Here is a 21,814-nt window from a genome sequence, read left to right as displayed (position 1 = left end):
ATCTTCCCCACACCAGGGTTGTGTGTGCCTCCTTTCCTCCCTCCCCCCATTCAAGGCTCTTCCAATCTTCCTCCCATGGCAGGACCTCTCTGCTTGCCCCTCTTTCCCCATTCCACGGTCCCTATTCTCCCTCCCGTGCAAGAGGCTATGTGTATGTCCCCAATCCTCCTTTGCACCACCTCCAACTCCCCATTATTACTTATCTTCTTTCAGTTAGAGATAGGCTAGCAACAAGTTAAACTTAATTGGGAGGACAGTCAGAGATGAGATGGGCTATTGTTCTGCTGGAAGGCATGAATGAGTGCCATCAACCAGTTGCTTGATTTACAGACAATTGCAGAGGTGCCTGAAGTTGTGGCAGGGGCAGAGGACAGGTGCTCCACGTGCCCCCCATGTATCCCTTTTCAGTTTTCCAATTTTTTCCAAGATCCAAAGTGCTGTTGGAGATCCAATTTTCTCCAAGATCCACTGTTGCCAAGAACATTCCCTGAAATTATGGAATGGAGTGGATGCTGTGTTCAGAAGTTATGGTATTACATACAGAGAGCAGAAATGCTGCTGAGTTGAGTGCAAGACCTTCGTACTCACAGCTCAACCAAAAATACAATAGGAGTATTTTATTATGTAAGTTAGTGCTTTATATTCTGCAATTCAATATATTGGTAGGGCATGAAAGAGCTCCCACACATAGAAAACAAGTGTGTCCACAGAATCAGTTTTTAGGCTGTGGATTTAACCCAGGATTGCAAACTAAGATGGCGTGTTTACTTTTACAACTTGGCAGCTAAAGCACATGCCAATCTAAATATTATATCTGCAAGTGAGGATTTTTAATTGGTATTGTCCTCAGGTTAAATATGGTGATCTAGAGGCATAACAACACTGCCTTTAGCAGGGTACAAATTGGGAACCCTCACTCCACTCCTGATTCCTCAAGTGAACAGTAGCTGGTATTAGAGAGACGAAGTGGGTGAGGCAATATCTTTTATTGGACCAACTTCTGTCAGTGACAGAGACAAGCTTGTGAGCTTACACGGAGCTCCTCTTCAGGTCTGGGAAATATACTCAGAATGTCACAACTAAATAGAAGGTGGAACAGATAAGCATAAGTAGTTAACACGTTTCAAAGGACAATTCAAGGTGAAGCGTAGAAAAGTTGTTCTCTCTTGCCACAAAGAGCAGGACAAGAGCAATGGGTTCAAGCTACAGCATAGCATATTTCGATTAAATCTCAGAAAAATTTTCCTAACTGTAAGAATAGTAGGACAATGGAACAGACTGCCTGGGGAGGTTGTGGAAACTGCTTCACTGGAGGTTTTCAAAAGGAGGCTTGATCGCCATCTGTTTTGCATGGTTTAGCCACAACAAATCCTGCATTTTGGCAGGGAGTTAGACTAGATGACCTTGCCGTCCCTTCTAACCCTATAATTTTAAGTGGCCTGTTAACACCTCTCCAGTCATGGCAGTGAAAAGGAGGGGGGAAGGCAGCTGTGGGGGAGGGTTAGTGGGTTATAGATTTTTGTAATGAGCCATAAATCTGTGTCTTTACCAAGTCCATGATTTTTCATATCTAGCAAAGTTATGAATTTAAGCTCCAGGCTCATCTTTTGAAGGTGTCGTGCAGATTTCCTTAGAGAACAATTGAAGTTTTTGTGCAGATTTCCTTTGAGGATGAGAACTGAGAGGTCAGATATAAAGGGATTGCTGTGTGAAAAGTGTTCACCCAGAAGTGATATGGTGTTTTTGTCTTATTTTTGTGTGTGAGTTCAATCAAGAGAATAGTGATTGTCTGGTTTCAGTCCCATATTTGTTCTTGGGGCATGCAGTGCACTAGCTGAGGAACATCACATGTTATGCTAGGTAGGTACAATGGTATTGGCATTGTAGGAACAATGGATCTTGAAAGGTGTCTTGTCAGGAGTATGACCATCAAAGCTGTGGAGATATGACTGCATCTGTTGTTCTGGCAGGATCAAGTGCTACTTTAAGTTCATATGCGGGTGAAACCAGACAGACAATCACTACGCTCTCGAATGAACTCACATAAAAAAATCATGTTTGTTACAGTATTTACAATTAACCGATGGAACAGATGATACATCTATGATCACTTCTAATGTCAGAAAACAGATCTGAAAAGTTCCATTAGAACAGGTCATCTATTCCATCCTTCAGACCAATGTTTCCCAAAGTTTGCGTCACAACACCTAGCAGGGCTTGAAGAGCATGTGGTGTGTGTGCGTGAGTGAGTGTGTGCAAAAAAGAGGTCTCAGTTGTTCTCCAGAGTCTCAGACTTATTTGTATCCAGTTTAAACTAATTAGTATGGTTGCAAATAAAAATTTTAAAAACATGAACCAAGTGTAACCAATGTAGACATGTCTCCCTGAGGCTGCAGAGAGCCTTAGATAACAATTCTGTGGTGTGAACAGCCCCATTCATTTCAATGGATGTGAAATCAGCTACCATGATACCGGTGTCAACACTTAACTATTTTCTCATCAAAACATTTTAGAAAGGAGAGCACGTATATTATGATTTATATCAGCATTTCCCTAAGTGTGGAGCATGGCCACTGAGGGGGCATTAAAGACCAACTAGGAACAGGGTATGTAAAATTACGATATGTACTCTTAAACAACAGATGGCAAGGTTTCTGTATGTGTGCATATGTGCATGGAGGGTGGGGTATTCTTGTGCTCTTGATAGGTTTCAGATTCCTGAAATGGGGCTCAACTTTCACAAGCTTGCAAAATGTTGCCTTCGTCAGTATAGGATTGTCCAAAGGCTATGATAGATTTTCTGTCGCAATATGAATGCACACAAGCACTTATGTCAGTATAGTCTTATCAAGTTTATGATCAATGAAAAGAAGAAGATACAATATTATAAACAAAAGTGCACCATAAACTTTCCATGTTCTTACACTTACTTTAAACATGGGACATTATCACGGAGCCCATCAGATGAGCTGCTGCTCGTAGATGGATGTGACTGGGGGGCAATGGACTGAGGATTGGAACCTGTGCCTGGAGTTGGCAACGGTGGCGCTTGCTCACCATCTGGAGAGTCTATGTCATTTATTTCATACAACAGCCGTACTTCAAGCATCTGTAAATTAAACCAAAGCAAAAGCAACAATAAAATACACTATCTTTCTTCTTGATGAAAACCACTCTCCTTTGATTCCCACATTTGCCTCTTGAAAGCCACAGAAATGTATATGTGAATTAAGCAAAGTGCTAATAAAAACTCAAATGGACAATCAGTATGTCAGGCCAGCTTTTGTACAGAAAAGCAGTTCAAAAATATCACTTTTTGCAGCTCTTTGCTGAACAAAAATGAAATACTACATATATAAGGGCCAAGGCTCAGATTTTTAAAGATATTTAGGTGTTGCTGCACTCAGTGTCATAATGCCTAACTGATTTGCCTAAATCTCATTTTCAGAAGGGATTTAGGTACTTGGAAGCCAAAATCCCTTAACAGTCCATGGGATTTTGACTCTTAGGTGCCTAAATCCCCTAACAGATTTAGGCTCCTAAATCAGCTAGGCATTGTGACACTGAACTTGCAGCAACACCTAAATACCTTTGAAAGTCAGGGCCTATGAATGGGGGAGGTTCAGAGTGGAATAAAAGAGGTGTTTGAATGGCGAGTGTTCTATTGCCAGATCCCCTTGAGAATACTTTGTCTCCTGATCTCACCCAAAGCAGTGGTTCAGGGATTGAAATTTGACCTTTGATGCAGCTTGGGCTTGATCCATCAATTGCTTTTTAAATTAGAACCAAAACCTTTAACCTAGAACCTGACTAGCAACTGGTAGAGGAATGCTTAAGTGCCAATGAAGTTAAAGTTAAGCAGGTGCTTTAGTGGTTTGCTGAATTGGGCCTATTAACAACACACATCCAACTCCTATAGAAAGATATAAATAGGGTAGTAAAACTTTTATTCAGTTTTTTTTTTTTTTGCAAGAAGCTGCTCCTAGTTTTGAAGATCTCCTACCTATGAAAATTTAACCAACAGGATGAATCATGATAAAAATCCAAATCATCAATATATTTCTACTACAGCCGAAATCCATACAATTAAAAAAGTGATAGTATTACCGGAATGACTTCTGTTGTCACTTCCTGTTTGCTGAACCTGTAAATAATGACATGTGCAGAAACTCCTGCTATGCACAGCATCCTACTTTCTGGACACCATGAGATGATCTGAATGGCATATGGATCTTCATCTACTATATCTGTGTTTGGCCTGTCATCCTTACTTCGTGATTTTTCAAATACTTTAGCTGTTTTAAGCTTGTAAAGTACTTGCAGTGTTACTAGGAATAAATAAGAATATACAACAAAGTTAGTTTTCAATTTAAACAGATATCTTTCTCGAATTCATTTCTCCTTTTTGTCGCCTTTTTCCCTTTACAAAGGTTCCCAAACAATTTTCAGCAAGAGGGATGCATAGAAGCAGGGTTACACAGTGTTAACATTCTCAGTTCTTTCATGAAAATATATCCACATTTAGACATTTAAAAAGGAAAAAGCCCTTAGAACTTCATTAAACTCGGCTAAAATCAGTTAATTTTTCCTAGAAAGAAATCAGGTGAAGATGGAAGAGTTACAAAACAGGATATCCATGCAGCAAAAAATGTAGTACTCCTAACAACATATAAAGGATAAACAACTTCCTTTTGAGCTGTGCTTGAATACCAATGACACAACATGACCCTAAATATGTGTATGTACTTATTTGCATACTAGTGTCAACAATGCTCTTCTAATTCAAAACTGTATCAGAAATAGTTTACTTTCTAACCTTAGGACCACTGAATTATTTGGATGCATTTATGGATGAACTTAATTCATTTCTGTGCTTTGCTAGCAAGAATTGTGGGAAACAACTATTTCTAGCTGCTATTATTTATCATGAACTTATATTTTATAAATATACATTTGTTACTTTTTGCATTAGAAAGAACAAAATATAGATCGGGGTCAGCAACCTGCGGTACGCGTGCCAAAAGCGGCACGCGAGCTGATTTTTAGTGGCACTCTGCTGCCAGCCAGGGTCCCGGCCACCGGCCCCACTCAGCCCGCTGCTGGCCTGGATGGATGGAACCCCAGGCCGGCAGTGGGCTGAACGGGGCTGGCGGCCGGGACCCCGGCTGGCAGGGGCGGGCGGACAGAACCCCAGACTGGCAGCAGGCTGAGCAGCTCAGTGCGCTGCCAGTCTGGAGTTTCATCTTCCGCCCATGCTGCTCGTCTGGGGTTCTGTCCACCAGCCCCTGCCAGCCAGAGTCCCTTCTGCTGGCCCCGCTCAGCGTGCTGCCGGCTCAGGTTTCCGTCCATCCAGGCCAGCAGCAGGATGAGCGGGGCCGGCAGCCAGGACCCCAGACTGGCAGCGCGGGCAGCAGACAGAACTCCAGACCGGCAGCAGGCTGAGCCACTCAGCCCGCTGCCGGTCTGGGGTTCCATCTGCCGGCCCCTGCCAAGCGGGGTCCCAGCCGTCGGCACTGCTCAGCCCGCTGCCAGTCTGGGGTTCCGTCGGGGGGGCCCTGTAAACGTAAAATTTATTACTGGCATGCGAAACCTTAAATTAATGAAGACTTGGCACACTACTTCTCAAAGGTTGCCGACCCCTGATATAGACAGAGATGCCTCACTAAAATTCCACTGTTTTCCTGCCCTTCTCCTCTCTTATACCTATGTGCCAATAGAGGAGACCTCCAGGAAAATAAGACAGAGGTTTTAAGAATGTCAAATTTCCCATTCCCAGCCTGCTCCAATAATTAGTTTTCTTTTGGGGAGTAAAAATCAAACACTAAACTATTAAAAAAAATTAATAGACCCAAGTTAAGTCTATTACAATTCAAAGATTAACATAAGGCACTGACAGTGTGTGAAGCAGATAACATGAGGACAGCTTGCCAGCAATTATACAGCAGAAGCATGCAAGTTTAGGGAACTCTTCGGCTGTCTGAGTAAGTTATGATAATTATTCAAAATACTTACTTGCAGAGGCATCCCAAAACTTGATTGACCCATCAGCATGCCTATGAAATAAAAAAAAAACATTAAAAAACATGTTCTTGGAAAAAATAAGGGGGTTAGTAATGAGTAGGGAAGATTTAGACTAGATTACATTAATGATTTAGCATAAACCACAGAGCTATCATATTCTGATTAGCATTATGCCTCTGTTGCACTACCAGTAGGTACGATGGCAAAGAAGTGCTTAGTGATTTCAGGTGCCTCAATTTCTGGTACACAGCTGGAGACATTTTAAGAGTTCTGAATTTTTCTAAGAGAGTTGTGTGCCCAAATCAATTCAAGTTCAATAGGGATTAGGCACAGGCATCTAATTTGTTTAGGCCCCTCTGAAAATGTCCATCACAGACTAATAGGGAGACACGGTAGATGAAGTAGTACCTTTTACTGAACCAAGCTCAAAAGCTTGTCTTTTTCAGCAACAGGAAGTTGATCCAATAAAACATATTACCTTACCCACCTTGTCTCTCTAATATGCTGGGACCAGCATGTTCTACAGAAGCATTGCATAAAGTCACAGACTCAGATCTTCTAAGCAGGGACAGCATCCTTCTGAATTTCTGTGCAATGCCTAGCTCAATGGGTTCCTAATTCTGATTGGTGTGTTTGGGTGCTAAAGAAATATACAATAATAAATGTTTTGTTCTGCTCACGTTCTTCCAATGCTGTCCTGCCTGGTCTTTCAGAATCCCTTTTGACTGTTTTTCCTGCTACTCCTTTAGAGTGGAGTTGTTGGGACTTATTTAAAAGAAAAAGACTGACAGGTTGGTAATCCTTTGATTACTGAACTCAACAGCTATCTAAACATGAACATATATTTAAAAGCAGTGTTTCAAGGAAGCCTATGACGTAAATTAAAATAGTTTAAACATTATCAAAGAGTTGTAAATAGCAAAGGAAAATATATCTAAGAATTAGTGACAACAAGCGAATGCAATATATTTGAGGGTGGCAGCTTATTCTAGTGGATACACCTCCTGACTGGAATTATAATATTATAGTTATAATTATAACAATAGTTATGCACGAGATCAGGTTAGCTAGGGAGGTTGTGGAATCCCTGTTGGAGGTTTTTAAGATCAAGTTAGACAAACACTTCTCAGGGATGGTCTATGTATGCTTGGTCCTGCCTTAGCATGAGGGGATGGACTAGATGACATGTGGCATCTTCCACCCTACAATTCAATGATTCTGTTATTGTAACAATGATGGATACTACAGACAAGAAAGTACAATGAAGGAATCCAGGAAGAAAAAGTGTATTTTTTTTTGCAAAGAGCATAAGTAACTTGTTGTTTCTAGAAATATTATGTAATATGCAACAATATATCAGGTATTTTAGTAATTGGCTACAAATTATCTGACAATGAGATGAGAATCTCCCACAAAAGCAAGTTGGTAACAAAGATTCTGCTCCCATCCTGCTTTTGCATGAGGCTATGGTTCTTTTTTCAACATATAGACAGGTTTCAGAGTAACAGCCGTGTTAGTCTGTATTCGCAAAAAGAAAAGGAGTACTTGTGGCACCTTAGAGACAAACCAATTTATCTGAGCATAAGCTTTCGTGAGCTACAGCTTACTTCATCGGATGCATACTGTGGAAACTGCAGAAGACGTTATATACACAGAGACCATGAAACAATACCTCCTCCCACCTCACTCTCCTGCTGGTAATAGCTTATCTAAAGTGATCACTCTCCTTACAATGTGTATGATAATCAAGTTGGGCCATTTCCAGCACAAATCCAGGTTCTCTCACACCCCCCCCCCCCCACACACACACAAACTCACTCTCCTGCTGGTAATAGCTTATCTAAAGTGACCATTCTCCTTACAATGTGTATGAAAATCAAGGTGGGCCATTTCCAGCACAAATCCAGGTTCTCACCCCACCCCCCCACCCCCCAACACACACAAACTCACTCTTCTGCTGGATTTGTGCTGGAAATGACCCACCTTGATTATCATGCACATTGTAGGGAGAGTGGTCACTTTGGATAAGCTATTACCAGCAGGAGAGTGAGTTTGTGTGTGTGTGTGGGGGGGGGGGGGGGGGCGGCGGCGGAGGGTGAGAAAACCTGGATTTGTGCTGGAAATGGCCCAACTTGATTATCATACACATTGTAAGGAGAGTGATCACTTTAGATAAGCTATTACCAGCAGGAGAGTGGGGTGGGAGGAGGTATTGTTTCATGGTCTCTCTGTATATAATGTCTTCTGCAGTTTCCACATTATGCATCCGATGAAGTGAGCTGTAGCTCATGAAAGCTTATGCTCAAATAAATTGGTTAGTCTCTAAGGTGCCACAAGTACTCCTTTTCTTTTTTCAACATATAGTTGCCTTCACTTTGTTTTAACTCCAAACACTTTGATAGGGTTGCACAGACAGAATATCATCACCCAGTGTACGTAATAGATACATATTAACCATATGTTTTCAATGTGTCATTCAAAAGCTATTACTTGTAGGGTGTTTTTAAGATAATGAGTTTTCTGTACATTCCATTAATTATTCACCCCTCCCATACAAATTATTTTGTTTTCTATAGGTTATGTGAATATGAACTATAAAAATGCACTCTACTTATTTTGAGTAAGTTAGTATACTCTCTTATCACTTACCCTGTAATAATTATCTCTGGGTAGCTCTGAGTGACCGAACCCCAGTTGCCTCCACTGATAGGCCATTCCTAGAAGGTTAATAACAACAGATTGAAATAAATGACACTTTACACTGGCATTATCAAATAAGTATATGCACCCTATACCTACCTTTTTACTGTAACCTTGACGTTTCTGTCGAGCCCCAACTGAATAAAGTGCAGGAATGAGGTCCACAGGACAATCAGCAAAATATTCACAACAGGTAACAGGAGATTCATGTATATTCAAAGGATAGGGATTCTCAAATATAGGATACCTTTATTGGAGAAAAGGGAAAAAATGTTAATCCAACAAAAGAGAAGTGGTCAATTTGATCCAGAATACACATGAAGCACTGAAGCCTGTCAATTTACTTAAAAAATATTTGTATAATTTTACTATCTGCCAAGTAAGTTAAAGAAATAGTGCAGATTGGATTGTCCGCTTCTTAGGGCAGGAACCATGCCTTCTTGTCTGTCTAAAAAGTATTTAGCACACACTGGGTAGCATTATGCATAAACAACAAATAATAAATATGCCTATAGCGCAAAACAATTAAATGCAGCTACTGCACTCTGCAAAGGTTGCTCGCTCAGCTGATGAAGATGTTGATAAGATATTATCCTTGTAATGTAAGTTTTTTAAATTGTCACTGTAGAGACTACTTCTTAATGGTTCTGTAGCAAAAGAAATGAAAAAGTAAGTTACTGAGCTCTAGTTCTTGTGCTCCGCAGATAAAAGTTGATTTCTGACTCTTGGGTCTATGCTTTCAGGAGGTAGGTATGAAGCCTCAACTTTCCTTTTTTAAAATCTTGCTCTCTTTTCAGTCAGGTATCTTAGACTGCCTCACTCTCCCTTCATTACCTAGCAGGTTTTGCCCAATTTCTCTAAATAAATAGACACACACGAATCAATTCCCCTAAATAAAGAAAATTATTTCAACATGTGGACTAAGGATGCTGACTTTAAGATTAGGGTTGCCAGGTGACCTGGTGGCTCCAGTCAGCACTGCTGACTGGGCCGTTAAAAGTCTGGTTGGTGGCACAGCAGGGCTAAGGGAGGCTCCCTGTCTGCCGTAGCTCAGCGTGGTTCCCGGAAGTTGCGGCTTGTCCCCCCTCCAGCTCCTAGTGTAGGGGCAGCCAGAGGGCTCCATGCGCTGCCCCCATCCCAAGCACCAGCTTTGCAGCTCCCACTGGCCAGGAACTGTGGCCATTGGGAACTGCGGGGACGGCCTGCGGACGGGGTAGTGGGCAGAGCCGCCTGGCCGCACCTCCATGTAGGAGCCAAAGGGGTGGACATGTGGCTGCTTCCAGGAGCTATTTGAGGTAAGGGTTGCTGAGAGCCTGTACCCCTGACCCCTTCCAGTGCCCCAACCCCCTACCCCAGCCCATATCCCCCTCCCGCCCTCCAAACCACTTGTTCCCAACCTGGAGCCCAATCCTACACCCCAAACCCTTCACGCCCACCCCAGAGTCTGCAGCCCCAACTGGAGCCCTCACTGCCCCCCAACAACCCAACCCCGTGCCTCAGCCCAGAGCCTCCTCCCGCACTCCAAACCCCTAGCCCAAGCCCAGAGCCCCCTCACACACTCTGAACACCTCATTTCTGGCCCCACTCCAGAACCTGCACCGCCAGTCTGGAGCCCCCTCCCCTACTCCAAACCTCTTGGCTCCACCCCCCAGCTTGGAACCCCCTCCTACACCCCAAAACCCTCATCCCTGGCCCCACCCCAGAGCCTGCACCCCCAGCCGGAGTCCTCATCCCCTTCCGCACTCCAACCCCCTGAGCCAACCTGGTGAAAATGAGCGAGTGAGTGAGGGTGGGGAGAGTGAGTGACAGAGGGAGGCAGGGATGGAGTGAGCAGGGGGTGAGGCCTCAGAGGAGGGGCGGGGCAGGGCAAGGGTGTTCAGTTTTGTGCGAGTAGAAAGCTGGCAACCCTACTTAAGATAACTATTAATATTAATTATTTGTATTACTATAGCACATAGATGGACCAGGACTCTGGTTTGCTAGACATTATACAAGAACAGAACAAAAAGGCAATCCTTGTCCAAAGAGTTTACAATCTTAGCAAAATACTAACATTCTATCAGACTACTGGCTGCTAGGTGCAGGGCATCAAAGAACTTTCTCCAGATGGGCTTAGCATGAATGAAATCACTAAAAGTTCTCTCTTATTAGCTGGAAGACAATAAACTTGGCAGAAATAGAACAATAATTACTCAATTATAAATGTATGCCATGTTACACTTGCCTGCCAGAGAGTAGGTCATACTCATAAGTTCTTTGTGATTATAAAAATATGGAAGTAGAAATTTTTTAAATAAAATCTAGTCCTTAAAACCAAACTGTAGAACAGAAAATTAGATGCTCTTTAAAAAGGATTTGCTTGTCAAGAGTCCATTGGGAGTTTTAGTAAGGCAATAATCTCAAACATAGTTCCAGTAAGTGCCATTAAAAATTATTTTCATTTGCAAGTGGAGCATTGATAGGTGACATCAAATGGATACACAGCGGCCAGCCTTTAAGTAGACACTCCATATACCCAGCATTACACCCTAGATTCTTACCCATTTTGTGCAAGGTCTATAACTACTAAATCCTTTTCTAGAAGAACTACCACAGCATATGGTTCCTGAAAATCTAAAAACAGACAGAAAGGTTACATATTAGTCATTTTAGTTCTCCTAACATATAGTCTCAGCAGTCCACATTGCAGGAGATTGCGTACCACACACTTTACTAGCCATAAGCAGTAACACCATTCGAGCATGCACAGGTATTCACAAATCTGTATGTTCAAAATTGAGGTTGTAAAGACCTCATCCACCTATCTTCATTTCCTCTCCCTCTCAATTAAATCCATTTCAGAACACTGAGAAAAGGAAGGCGTTTTGATCTGCAAAAGCAATATTTTCAGAGAACGCCAGTTACTAACAGTAACATTATTTCCCCTCACGGAATTGATTCTTTGGATCTTCACTGTGTGAGATTAAGAAACAGTAAGTGACCTAATTTACAAAAGGAATTGAAGACTGTTCATCTGAAAGGAGCACCAGTGTGGAACCAGAATCTGGAGCATTAAAAGGCAATTCCAGAATTTTAACCTGGAGTAGGCCAGCCATTCTGAGCCACGAATGCCTGCAAACTAGGATTTCTGTGGAGAGCAAATGAACCACAATATTGTAAGTGTGCAATACTTGTTTGGACAGATCTTGTTCTTCCTGGTTGGTCAACTGCACCTCTATCCTTTCAACCTTTGGCAAAAAGTTTACAGGTAAGACTGAGTGAATAAGATGCAAGTCCCACCACCAAGACATTGAAAATACTGGTCTGCTACAAATATATTGCTAGTACAAAAAGTACTCTTAAATGAACCTTGCTGTGTCTCAATGTCCACCATTGGGACTTCCGAGGTACACCTATACCCAAATTTATGGCTAAGAGTTCACAGTAGTTCAGTATCAGCCTACCACAACTCCAAATCCTCATCCAGTAATAACTATACTAACAGCTATTTTTATTTAATTAATTAACTAACAAACAACAAGATGAGGAAAACAGAAATGAACCAGCAAGTTGAGTGGTTGCTCCAGCTAATGGAAATAGAGGCACTACAGAAGGATATGTGACAGGGGTCTTTTGTAACCATAGTTTAAAACATTTACATCTGTGGATGACGGACAAACACTGAAGGTTTTACTGCTTTGAACAACTCTGGGTCTTGAGACATGGCAGGTGACTTCTTAGAGTGGGGATGTGCACAAACTTTTCTCCCTTATGAAATTTCATTTCTTTTTCCAATTGCAAGCCCCGGAACAGTCACAAAAATAATGTAATGCTTTCATTTAAAACATCAGTTTGAATATATTGCTGACGTGCTTCAACAACTCATTTTTACAGTGATCTCTATTCTGAGCATGTGATATAATATCTAACATTTCAACACTGAAAATTTACCTATTAGATGTACTGACATTCTAATGATCTCCAAAAGGTATTTCTTCAATGGGTACACTGCATTTCTGACAGACAATAAAGAGATGTATTCTAATGGCCTGAGCACTGAACATAGTACTAGAAACCAATTTCTAATCCCAGAAGAAACACTGTGCTCTCTCTGTCAATTGGGGTAAACTACTTAATCTCTGATGGAGGTTGCCTGCCTGTAAAACATGGATAACTTACATACCAACCTCACAGGAATGTTACAATAATTAGTAAATATTTACACAATCACTGTAGATTAAAAGGCCTGGGTAAGTGCTAATCATTAATAATATTATTTATAACTGTCTTTGCATTGTATTTTATAAATGCTTGTATGCATGCACATTTTAATAAATTGTATTATTTTTAAAAGGAGAAAAACACATGTAATTACTAATTCTTTTTCAGAACATTATAATTGATGTTGGGGTTTATTATGAAACCTATTTCACCTTTAAAAGAATGCTGAAACAAAACTTGACAGACAATAGCTACAACAGATGATATTGGTCCAGTCCTGTCCCTCACAGAGATAGAATAGTGAGGCAGAAGCAGTAAGGAGTATTCTGGCAGAGTAAAGATACAAAGAGAATGGGTAAAAGTATAACCTTTACAGAACCTACCATTAGGGTATGGAGTTTCACAGAGGGTTAGAAAATCAACAACAGAATAATCCATTTCTAGCACAGCAGTGCTTTTCCCATGCATGACTGTTAAACAGGGTCTTCTTCCTACAGTATCATATGATAAGCCTCCCGACAGAATGATGAAAGGCTCCCTGGAAATAAAACAGGCATTTATGACTATGAAAGGTATACTGAAAAGGAAAGTGTGATCCGTTTTCCCACGGCCCCTTAATATGAGCTGAAGAGGACACAACTAATGGTAGATATATTTTGAGTGACTGGAAATCGCTATCCACACAGTGTGTACTCGGTCTGTAGCTTTGACTACTGATGGAGGTCAGAGTTAAGTGCTACAGCCTGAGCAACTGAAAGGGAATGGATTCTCAGAAACTAACATTTTTTTTGGTTTTGTTAACACGTACATAACTTTACTTCCTGACACAGGCTTGGGAAAAGAATTCTCTGCAAAAGACATTGTCTATGTCCTCTCAGTTAATGGCAGAGCCAGTTCAGATGTGCTGTCAAACATCCAGCTGCACGGACACCCCAAATCAGAGGATCCTCTCAGAGATGGGTTGAAATAGTACTATGATGTTTACTGCTTAAGTCTCCTTATTGTGCAATTTGGAGTATGAACTACTTTGAGCTTACAAAGCTCTGTGGTCATAATAGCTTGAGCCCTTTAGAGTAACAGGATGTCTCCTCTTTTATAACTGGCCCGCCTGATATACTTCACAGATGTCCCTTCTTTCCAATTAACAAAAAACCTTTATCCAACGTACCTCTAAATCTCTACAAAAACTCACCTATTCTGAGTGCTTTATCTATTCTGCCCCATAGCACATCACATAAAGCTCGGAGATAGTATACGGATTTGGGTTAGGAATCAGAGACAAAGTTGCACATTGAATCTTATTAGCAGAGTTCAGGACCCTGATCCAATAGTTATGCAGGGAGCCCCAGATTTGCTAGAACCAGCACTGCTTGGGGGGGGCTAAGAATACTTGCACTCCAGTTTGTTTTTTTTTAACTTGCCAGCAAAGACAAGACTTGATATTCTTAATATTTCCTCATAAGAATGGTCATGCTGGGTCAGACCAAAGGTCCATCTAACCCAGTATCCTGTCTTCCGACAGTGGCCAATGCCAGGTGCTCCATAGGGAATGAACAGAACAGGTAATCATCGAGTGATCCATCCTGTTGCCCATTCCCAGCTTCTGGCAAACAGACTACGGACACCATCCCTGCCTATCCTGGCTAAGAGCCATTGATGGACCTATCCTCCATGAACTGATCTATTTCTTTTTTGAAACCTGTTCAAAATTAAAAGTGTGGGACAGGAAATCAATTAACCAAAATTGCTGTGTTGGAAGTTAGGCTTAATTGGTGGACAAAATAATGAGCAAATGAGCTACTTTTTCTGAGGTCCTTAAAAAGACTTTGGGGAAGAAAAATCTAACCAACTGTTAGCTGAGAGATGAGTGAACCAGAAGAGGCAAGCTTCTCCATCAAGGCTGCATAACACACCCTCTCCTGGGACGTGAGGATTCACTGCGGCAGTTAGCCCTTTGTTGTCCTAATCCTGAGAGATGTCCAGATGAGATCAAAAGTCAGAGAAAGGAATCCAGAGGACACTGCCACCTTCACTGGCTCTGGCTAGATCCCAAACACCACCTGGGATGTAAGGCTTTGGTTCCTGCACCATCCCGCCTCCTTCCCTACTGTGTCATTTTCCTTCCCTACCTTATTTCTTCTCTTTCCTGTCTCTTTCCATTTATCTTCTGTTTAGTAAGAGTCCGGCTTAGCTAGTAAAGACTGTATATTTTGCAACACTACTGTGAACCTGTGACCAAAGAAGCAATTCAAGACAGTACCCTAAAACAGCCAGATGCAGGTACCAGTTTGCCAAGACTTGGAATGGCTGATTGGAATGTGTGCTGGGCCTGTTTCTCTCCAGCAGTGAGGCTGCAAGTCAATCAGCCACAGAGATGGAAGTTCAATTTTTGTTGCGCATTTCTTTCCCCTTTTGTGTAAGCTTCTCTTGTTTTGCTTTCTAGGAGTAGGATCAGACTTTAAGAGTAGCAACAGCATCAGCTCCAGCCCATCTCAACTAACTTCTCTTACCCCAAAAGGCCAGTTAACATATTTAATACCATCTAAAAAACTTGTTAGAAAAGAATTTTTCTTCCTTCCTCTACCAGCTAAAGGGAAGAATATTGTGAAAATAAAAGCCTTGCTTCATACCTTACTTTTCAAAAGCTTTTCCCTCTTTTTCTGTATCTTTAATACATAGTTAAAAATTTTAATGATGTGTTTGCCATAGGACTAAGCAGGCTGAAGTTGCTGTATTCCAGTACCCAAAGCCTTTTATAACTGTTTAATGTTGTGCAGTGACAAAGTCACATTAACATCTCTGGGCCCAGTTACTCCCTCAAAATTAACAAACAACAATCAAATCTCAAACCATATGATGTACTGCTGACCACCCCAGTGGTTAAAAAGACATTTTTTCTCCCTTCCAATGGCACCATGTGTTGAACTGTGGAGCTAAGTGCTTTAAGTTTCCCTTCTTCCTAAGTATCATATATGGAGAGCTCTCTGAGAGGCAGGTCCACGATACTGGACCTGAAATACTAATGGATCTAATGTAGTAGGGTGATGTTCCTAGCTTATATTCACAAAGTATTTCAAAGTACAGCAATATAATTTAATAAGAAAGAGTAAATACTTTTTTTTTCCATTCTGTAGAATGGAAATAGAACAGCAATGTTCTCATACAATTATGGAACATCAGGTGCTTAATGTAGGTGATAGAAGGTCAAAGAACTTCATTTTGAATGAAATGGAAATGGATTAATTGACTACACAGTAAGTGAATGTGCAAACTGTATTACTTGAGGCAAAGTTATACACACTACATTGAGATATTAGAGTAAATTACATTTACTGAACAGGCCAATGCTGGCAACAAAAAGTTTGTTACAAATAGAAAATAAAAATATTTAACATTTATTTTTTAATGTAATGCATAAACATTTTAGAGTGATTTTGAGAGTAAAAATCACAGATATTTAGGATTTTCAAACACAATGAGAACAATTTTTCCATTAGAAATGCTGTCAACTCTAACTTCAGCACAAGCTTTCCACCTGTCTCTGACAACAGAATATTGTCCAGCCATTCATAATTGAATGACACTAACACATTGTTAGGTATGCTAATCCATAAAAATACTGGCAACACTACTAATTTCAATTTTAGTTAATTTTTTATTGCTTCATTATAACAATTACGTAGGTGATTAAAAATCCGTTTGGTTGTTCCTTGTTATTCACTTCTTTAAAATAATATAGTTAATTCTTAACACAAATATGCAAAGTGGTCTTGAATTATAGAAATATAAAGTAAACCCATTTCTCCAATTGTTTTTATGATTTTTTTTTATTTGAAGTGACACTATCAATTTAAAACTCACACTTTTTAAAAACTTATTGTGGACATCTAAGTTAACTATACTGTAAAAGATGACAAAAATATTTTACTATTTCTCAATTTGTTTTCTTGGTGTATTTGACAATATAATGTTTAGCCTAGTTTCAATGTTTTACTTGTTTGGGCTTTTCACACAGCTACAGGAGAAAAATATTTTCAAGATAAAGTATGATTATAAAACCACAAAAATGGCAGCAAGACTTAAGAGGAAGTATATACCAGAAACTATTTGTAAGCTATTTCTTAAGTGGACATTTTAAATTTTTGAGTTGACAGTGTCTCTTTATTTAAAGGCCCACAACAAAAACTAGTGAGCTGTAGCTCACGAAAGCTTATGCTCTAATAAATTGGTTAGTCTCTAAGGTGCCACAAGTCCTCCTTTTCTTTTAACAAAAACTTGAGTATTGTAAAAACACTCAACTAAATAAATCTACTAATGCTGTCCTCAAGTTGATGATTCAGCTTTTGATGATTGTCTGATTACTTATTATAAAAATGAATAGCTTTTTGAAACAGAGGCAGCTCACCTGATCTAATTCTAGCCATAAATCAGTTTTATACTTATCTGGAGATGGTGTAACTATCACGTAAATTAAATTCCTACTGTTTAATTAACTTTTTATATGACTGAACAATACAAAGACAAATTAGTTCTGCTTCATGGAAAAACTGACCCCTTCCCCTTGGGAAAGCAGATTATGGACTTTCCATTAAATTACTGGAAAGTGTTTTCACCTATAGTACAATATTTTAAATTTTTACACACACACACACACACACACACACACAGAGTTTTTTCAAAGCAAATAAGCACAAGTTTACATTTCCTTCAATAAAATTGCAAGAGTGAAACATAGCTGAATACGTACCTAGGCAATGGGATACTTTTTGTTTCTTATTCAACCATCATCAAAATCAGCAGTAATTTTAACACTGGATACAATATATCCCCGGGAAACATTGAATCACAATAGCTCATGAAAGCTTATGCTCAAATAAATTTGTTTGTCTCTAAGGTGCCACAAGTACTCCTTTTCTTTTTCCGGCTACAGACTAACATGGCTGCTACTCTGAAACCTGTCAATAGATTGTCAACACTTTCTTGAAGGAAGGGAGATTGATAGCTTCTCTTACTTCAATATGGCCACTGCTCAAGAAGCCATAGCTTGGATCCACAAAGAGAAAGGCATTGCAACATGAAACTTTTAGACACTCTGAAAAATCATTGAAATCCAAAAACCCTGGGTTAGGTGCCTAGGCTCCGTACACAATGCATAGGTAGAGATAGGCATCTGAAAATGGGATCCACAAAAACCAGCAAGCCAGGCAGGATGTTGTGTAGGTTAGTCAAAGAGATGCTGATGAGAGGAGTGTGTCCTAAATCCTGTGCCTCTCCCAGAGTTAGATACTTAAGTGAGAGCTGAAGGGAGACACCTATCTTTGTTTGGGATCCACAGCCAGGAATCCTCTCTCTTGGAGGCAGACACCTATCCCCTTCTTGCAACAACAGCTTAGATGTCTGCCTCCCTTCGCACAAAACTGCCAGGGTGGGAATAGCTGACAGAAGTGGCCTCCTTTATAACCTTTAGCCCAGTGATTAGAGTACTCACCCAGGGTATGGAGACCCCAGTTCAACTCCGCCTCTGCCTGATGAGGAAAAAGGATTTAAATAGGGGTTTCTCACCTCTCAAGTGAGTGCCCAAACCACTGGACTATGGAATATTTTGATATGGGTCTCTCTCAGTCTCTCCTGCTGAAGCCATTCCATTCTGTATTAAACAATTACATGCTAATTGGGCTAGAGACAGAGAGAGGATGCCTCTATAGTCCAGTTCTGAGCATGCCTAACGGATCAGGCCACACAGGTGAGATATCCTGCCTATCTTCACCTGGTTTGAAGATCGCACTGTGTCTTAGACATGAGATAGAGTCTGGACATCTGCCTGAGCTAGCAGCATACAGGACCAGAGGCAGAAACTATTACAGCAATAACTAGGGCCCTACCAAATTCACGGTCCATTTTGGTCAATTTCACTGTCATAGGATTTTAAAAATTATAAATTTCATGATTTCAGCTATTTAAATCTAAAATTTCACAGAGTGGAACTGTAGGGGTCCTGACTCAAAAAGGAGTTATCGGGTGGTTGCAAGGTTATTGTAGGGGGGGTTACAGTTCTACTACTCTTACTTCTGCACTGCTGCAGGCAGCAGCACAGCCTTAAGAGCTGGCAGCTGGAGAGCAGCAGCTGCTGGCCTGGAACCCAGCTCTGAACGCAGAGCTGCTGCCAGCAGCACCCTTACTTCTGTGCTGCTGCCTGCAGAGCTGGGCCCTCAGTCAGCAGCCACCACTCTCTGGCCACCCAGCTCTGAAGGAGGCAGCAGCACAGGGGTAAGGGTGGCCTGGTATGGTATTGCCACCCTTACTTCTGCGCTGATGCTGGGGGGAATCACTGCCTTCAGAACTGAGTGCCTGGCCAACAGCCACCACTCTCCAGCCACCCAGCTCTGAAGGCAGCGCAGAAGGAAGGGTGGTAATATCACAACCCACCTAAAATAACCTAGTAATCCCCTGCAACTCCTTTTTGGATCAGGACCCCCAACGTGAGAAATGCTGGTCTCCTCCGTGAAATCTGTATAGTATAGGGTAAAAGCACACAAAAGACCAGATTTCATGGTCCGTGACTTATTTTTCATGGCTGTGAATTTGGTAGGGCCCAAGCAATAAGAGATGCTAAATGAATTTCGGCACCAATAGGGTTAGGAGAAGCTAAGTGAGGGTTTTGTGGATCCACAAAATTTAGTTACCTAAATCCCTTTATAAATCTCGCCCACTGACTATCCTATTACCACCCTGTAAACCCAATCTTCCATTTTTGGTTAAGATTATTAAAAACATTGTAGCAAGACATCTCTCACATTAGATATTACAGTGATAAGCTCAGTACAAAAACCTATATAGAAAAGGTTTCAGAATAACAGCCATGTTAGTCTGTATTCGCAAAAAGAAAAGGAGTACTTGTGGCACCTTAGAGACTAACCAATTTATTTGAGCATAAGCTTTCGTGAGCTACAGCTCACTTCATCGGATGCATACTGTGGAAAATACAGAAGATGTTCTCATACATACAAACCATGAAAAAATGGGTGTTTACCACTACAAAAGGTTTTCTCTCCCCACACCCCACTCTCCTGCTGATAATAGCTTATCTAAAGTGATCACTCTCCTTACAATGTGTATGATAATCAAGTTGGGTCATTTCCAGGAGAAATCCAGGTTCTCTTCCCCCCCCCCCCAACCCACTCTCCTGAATAGCTGTCTCAGAGCTCTGTAACCACAGTCAATGTACCAACCTGGGTATGAGACAGAGAGAATGCAATGGTTGTATTGGTAACTCTCTTCTTGGTGATGGAGCTGATATCATTAAATCTATCAGCTGCCTTCAATACAGCTGATCGTGAGATGATTTTGACTAGTTTGTGGATCAACATGATTACAACCTGTCCTTATAGTGTATTCTCAGAAGGCAGTCGTGAGAAACTCTTCCTCTCTGATAGTGTTTGTGTGGAGTTTTGCAGGGGTTTCATCTGGTCTCCTGTCTTGTTCAACATTTACATGGGGCCATTGGGGTGGTTAGTAAGGAGATATGGGCTGCAGTGTTTTTGTATTAAATAATACATATTAATTGGGCTAGAGACAGAGAGAGGATGCCTCTATAGTCCAGTTCTGAGCACGCCTAACGGATCAGTCCACACAGGTTAGACACGTGTTACCCTGTTATGCTGATGACATTCAGCTTTATATCTAGATTTCATCTGACCTAGCCAAAATAGTTAACAGGCACACACTGTGTCTGGACGAAATTGGTAAAGACGAGAGCTAGATGAGTGATACTTAATACAGGCAAGACTGATCTGATGTTTTGTTTTATTCTAAATAGGTTCTTTTACCATGCTCATTGTCATAGAAACTAAACAACATCCAGTAGCACTCATTTAGTAATATGACTAACATCTCACATGTGGTTCGTTCTGTTTCTCATCCTCTGTCTGGGGCTGTCTGTGTGACAAAATATTTTTTCTTAAAATGTTGTCACCTTACAAGCCTTGCAATGCCCACTGGCTGAGGGCCGACTGTAACACACATCTGGCCTGACACACTCACTACCCCAACTGACACTGTTGTCATAACATGTATATAAAAGGTGTCTTGTAAGGCATCATATGTAAAAAAAACAGTTGTTCTTTGATATGTATTGCACATGTTTCTTTCACCCTTGGTGTGTGCAGCCTACGCAGTCAGAAATTTTTCCCATAGTGGTACCAGTTGGGGCTGCTTGAGTGCCTTGTGCAGCACTTTGCCCCAACATAATGGACCCAACCGCCCCATAGTGTACTCTGTTCCTTCTTGATGGAAGACTCCAATGCAGAGAGGCAGGAGCAGGTGTTATGGAATGGACACGTGCAACACATCTGGAAGAACAACAGTTACAGCAGGTCAGTAACCGCTTTTTCTTCGAGTGATTGCACGTGCCCACTCTGCTGTTGGTGACTCACAAGCCATAAAGCAGGTGGAGGATTCGGTGTCTGTGTGTACACAGACTGGAATACAACTCACCCAAATTTAGCATTGTTTCTAGAGTGCTGAGTGATGGCATAATGGGATGTAAATGTGTGGACTGCAAATCAAGCTGCCGCTCTACAAACATCCTGGATAGGGACTTTCACAAGAAACGCTGCCGAGGCTGCTTGTGATCTTGTCAGATGTGCAGGTACTTTGCTTGGTGGGAAAATGCCAGCCAGTTCATAACATACACAAACACGGGATGCTATCCACAACAAAATTCTCTGTGAAGAGTGTGGAAGAACTTTTATTCCTGTCTGCGATGGACATCAATAGTTAAGCTGACATATGGAATTGTTTAGTCCTGTCTATGTAGGACGCCAAAGCCCTTCTTCCTTGTTCATCTCTGTTGAAGTGCGGAGTCAGGTAAACTGTAGGTAAGTAAATGGCCAGC

At 41.2% G+C, this 21,814-nt stretch overlaps 1 protein-coding gene across 4 annotated transcripts in view; it reads right to left on the bottom strand.

Moving 5' to 3' along the window:
* STXBP5 (syntaxin binding protein 5) overlaps positions 1-21,814 on the bottom strand; it is a 182,260-nt gene that overhangs the window by 56,945 nt on the left and 103,501 nt on the right. For all 4 annotated transcript variants that reach the window (XM_084625143.1, XM_084625144.1, XM_084625145.1 and 1 more), the window contains 7 exons: positions 13,305-13,459; positions 11,262-11,334; positions 8,821-8,968; positions 8,671-8,738; positions 6,013-6,053; positions 4,108-4,328; positions 2,931-3,109 (listed from right to left, as the gene is read on the bottom strand). In XM_084625143.1, the coding sequence (XP_084481269.1) occupies positions 2,931-3,109; positions 4,108-4,328; positions 6,013-6,053; positions 8,671-8,738; positions 8,821-8,968; positions 11,262-11,334; positions 13,305-13,459 (885 nt within the window). The remainder of the gene's footprint in view (positions 1-2,930; positions 3,110-4,107; positions 4,329-6,012; positions 6,054-8,670; positions 8,739-8,820; positions 8,969-11,261; positions 11,335-13,304; positions 13,460-21,814) is intronic.

The sequence above is a fragment of the Lepidochelys olivacea genome (assembly GCF_965140295.1).
Source record: "Lepidochelys olivacea isolate rLepOli2 genome assembly, chromosome: 3".
NCBI lineage: Eukaryota > Metazoa > Chordata > Testudines > Cheloniidae > Lepidochelys > Lepidochelys olivacea.
This window is presented reverse-complemented; position numbering and strand designations above follow the sequence as displayed.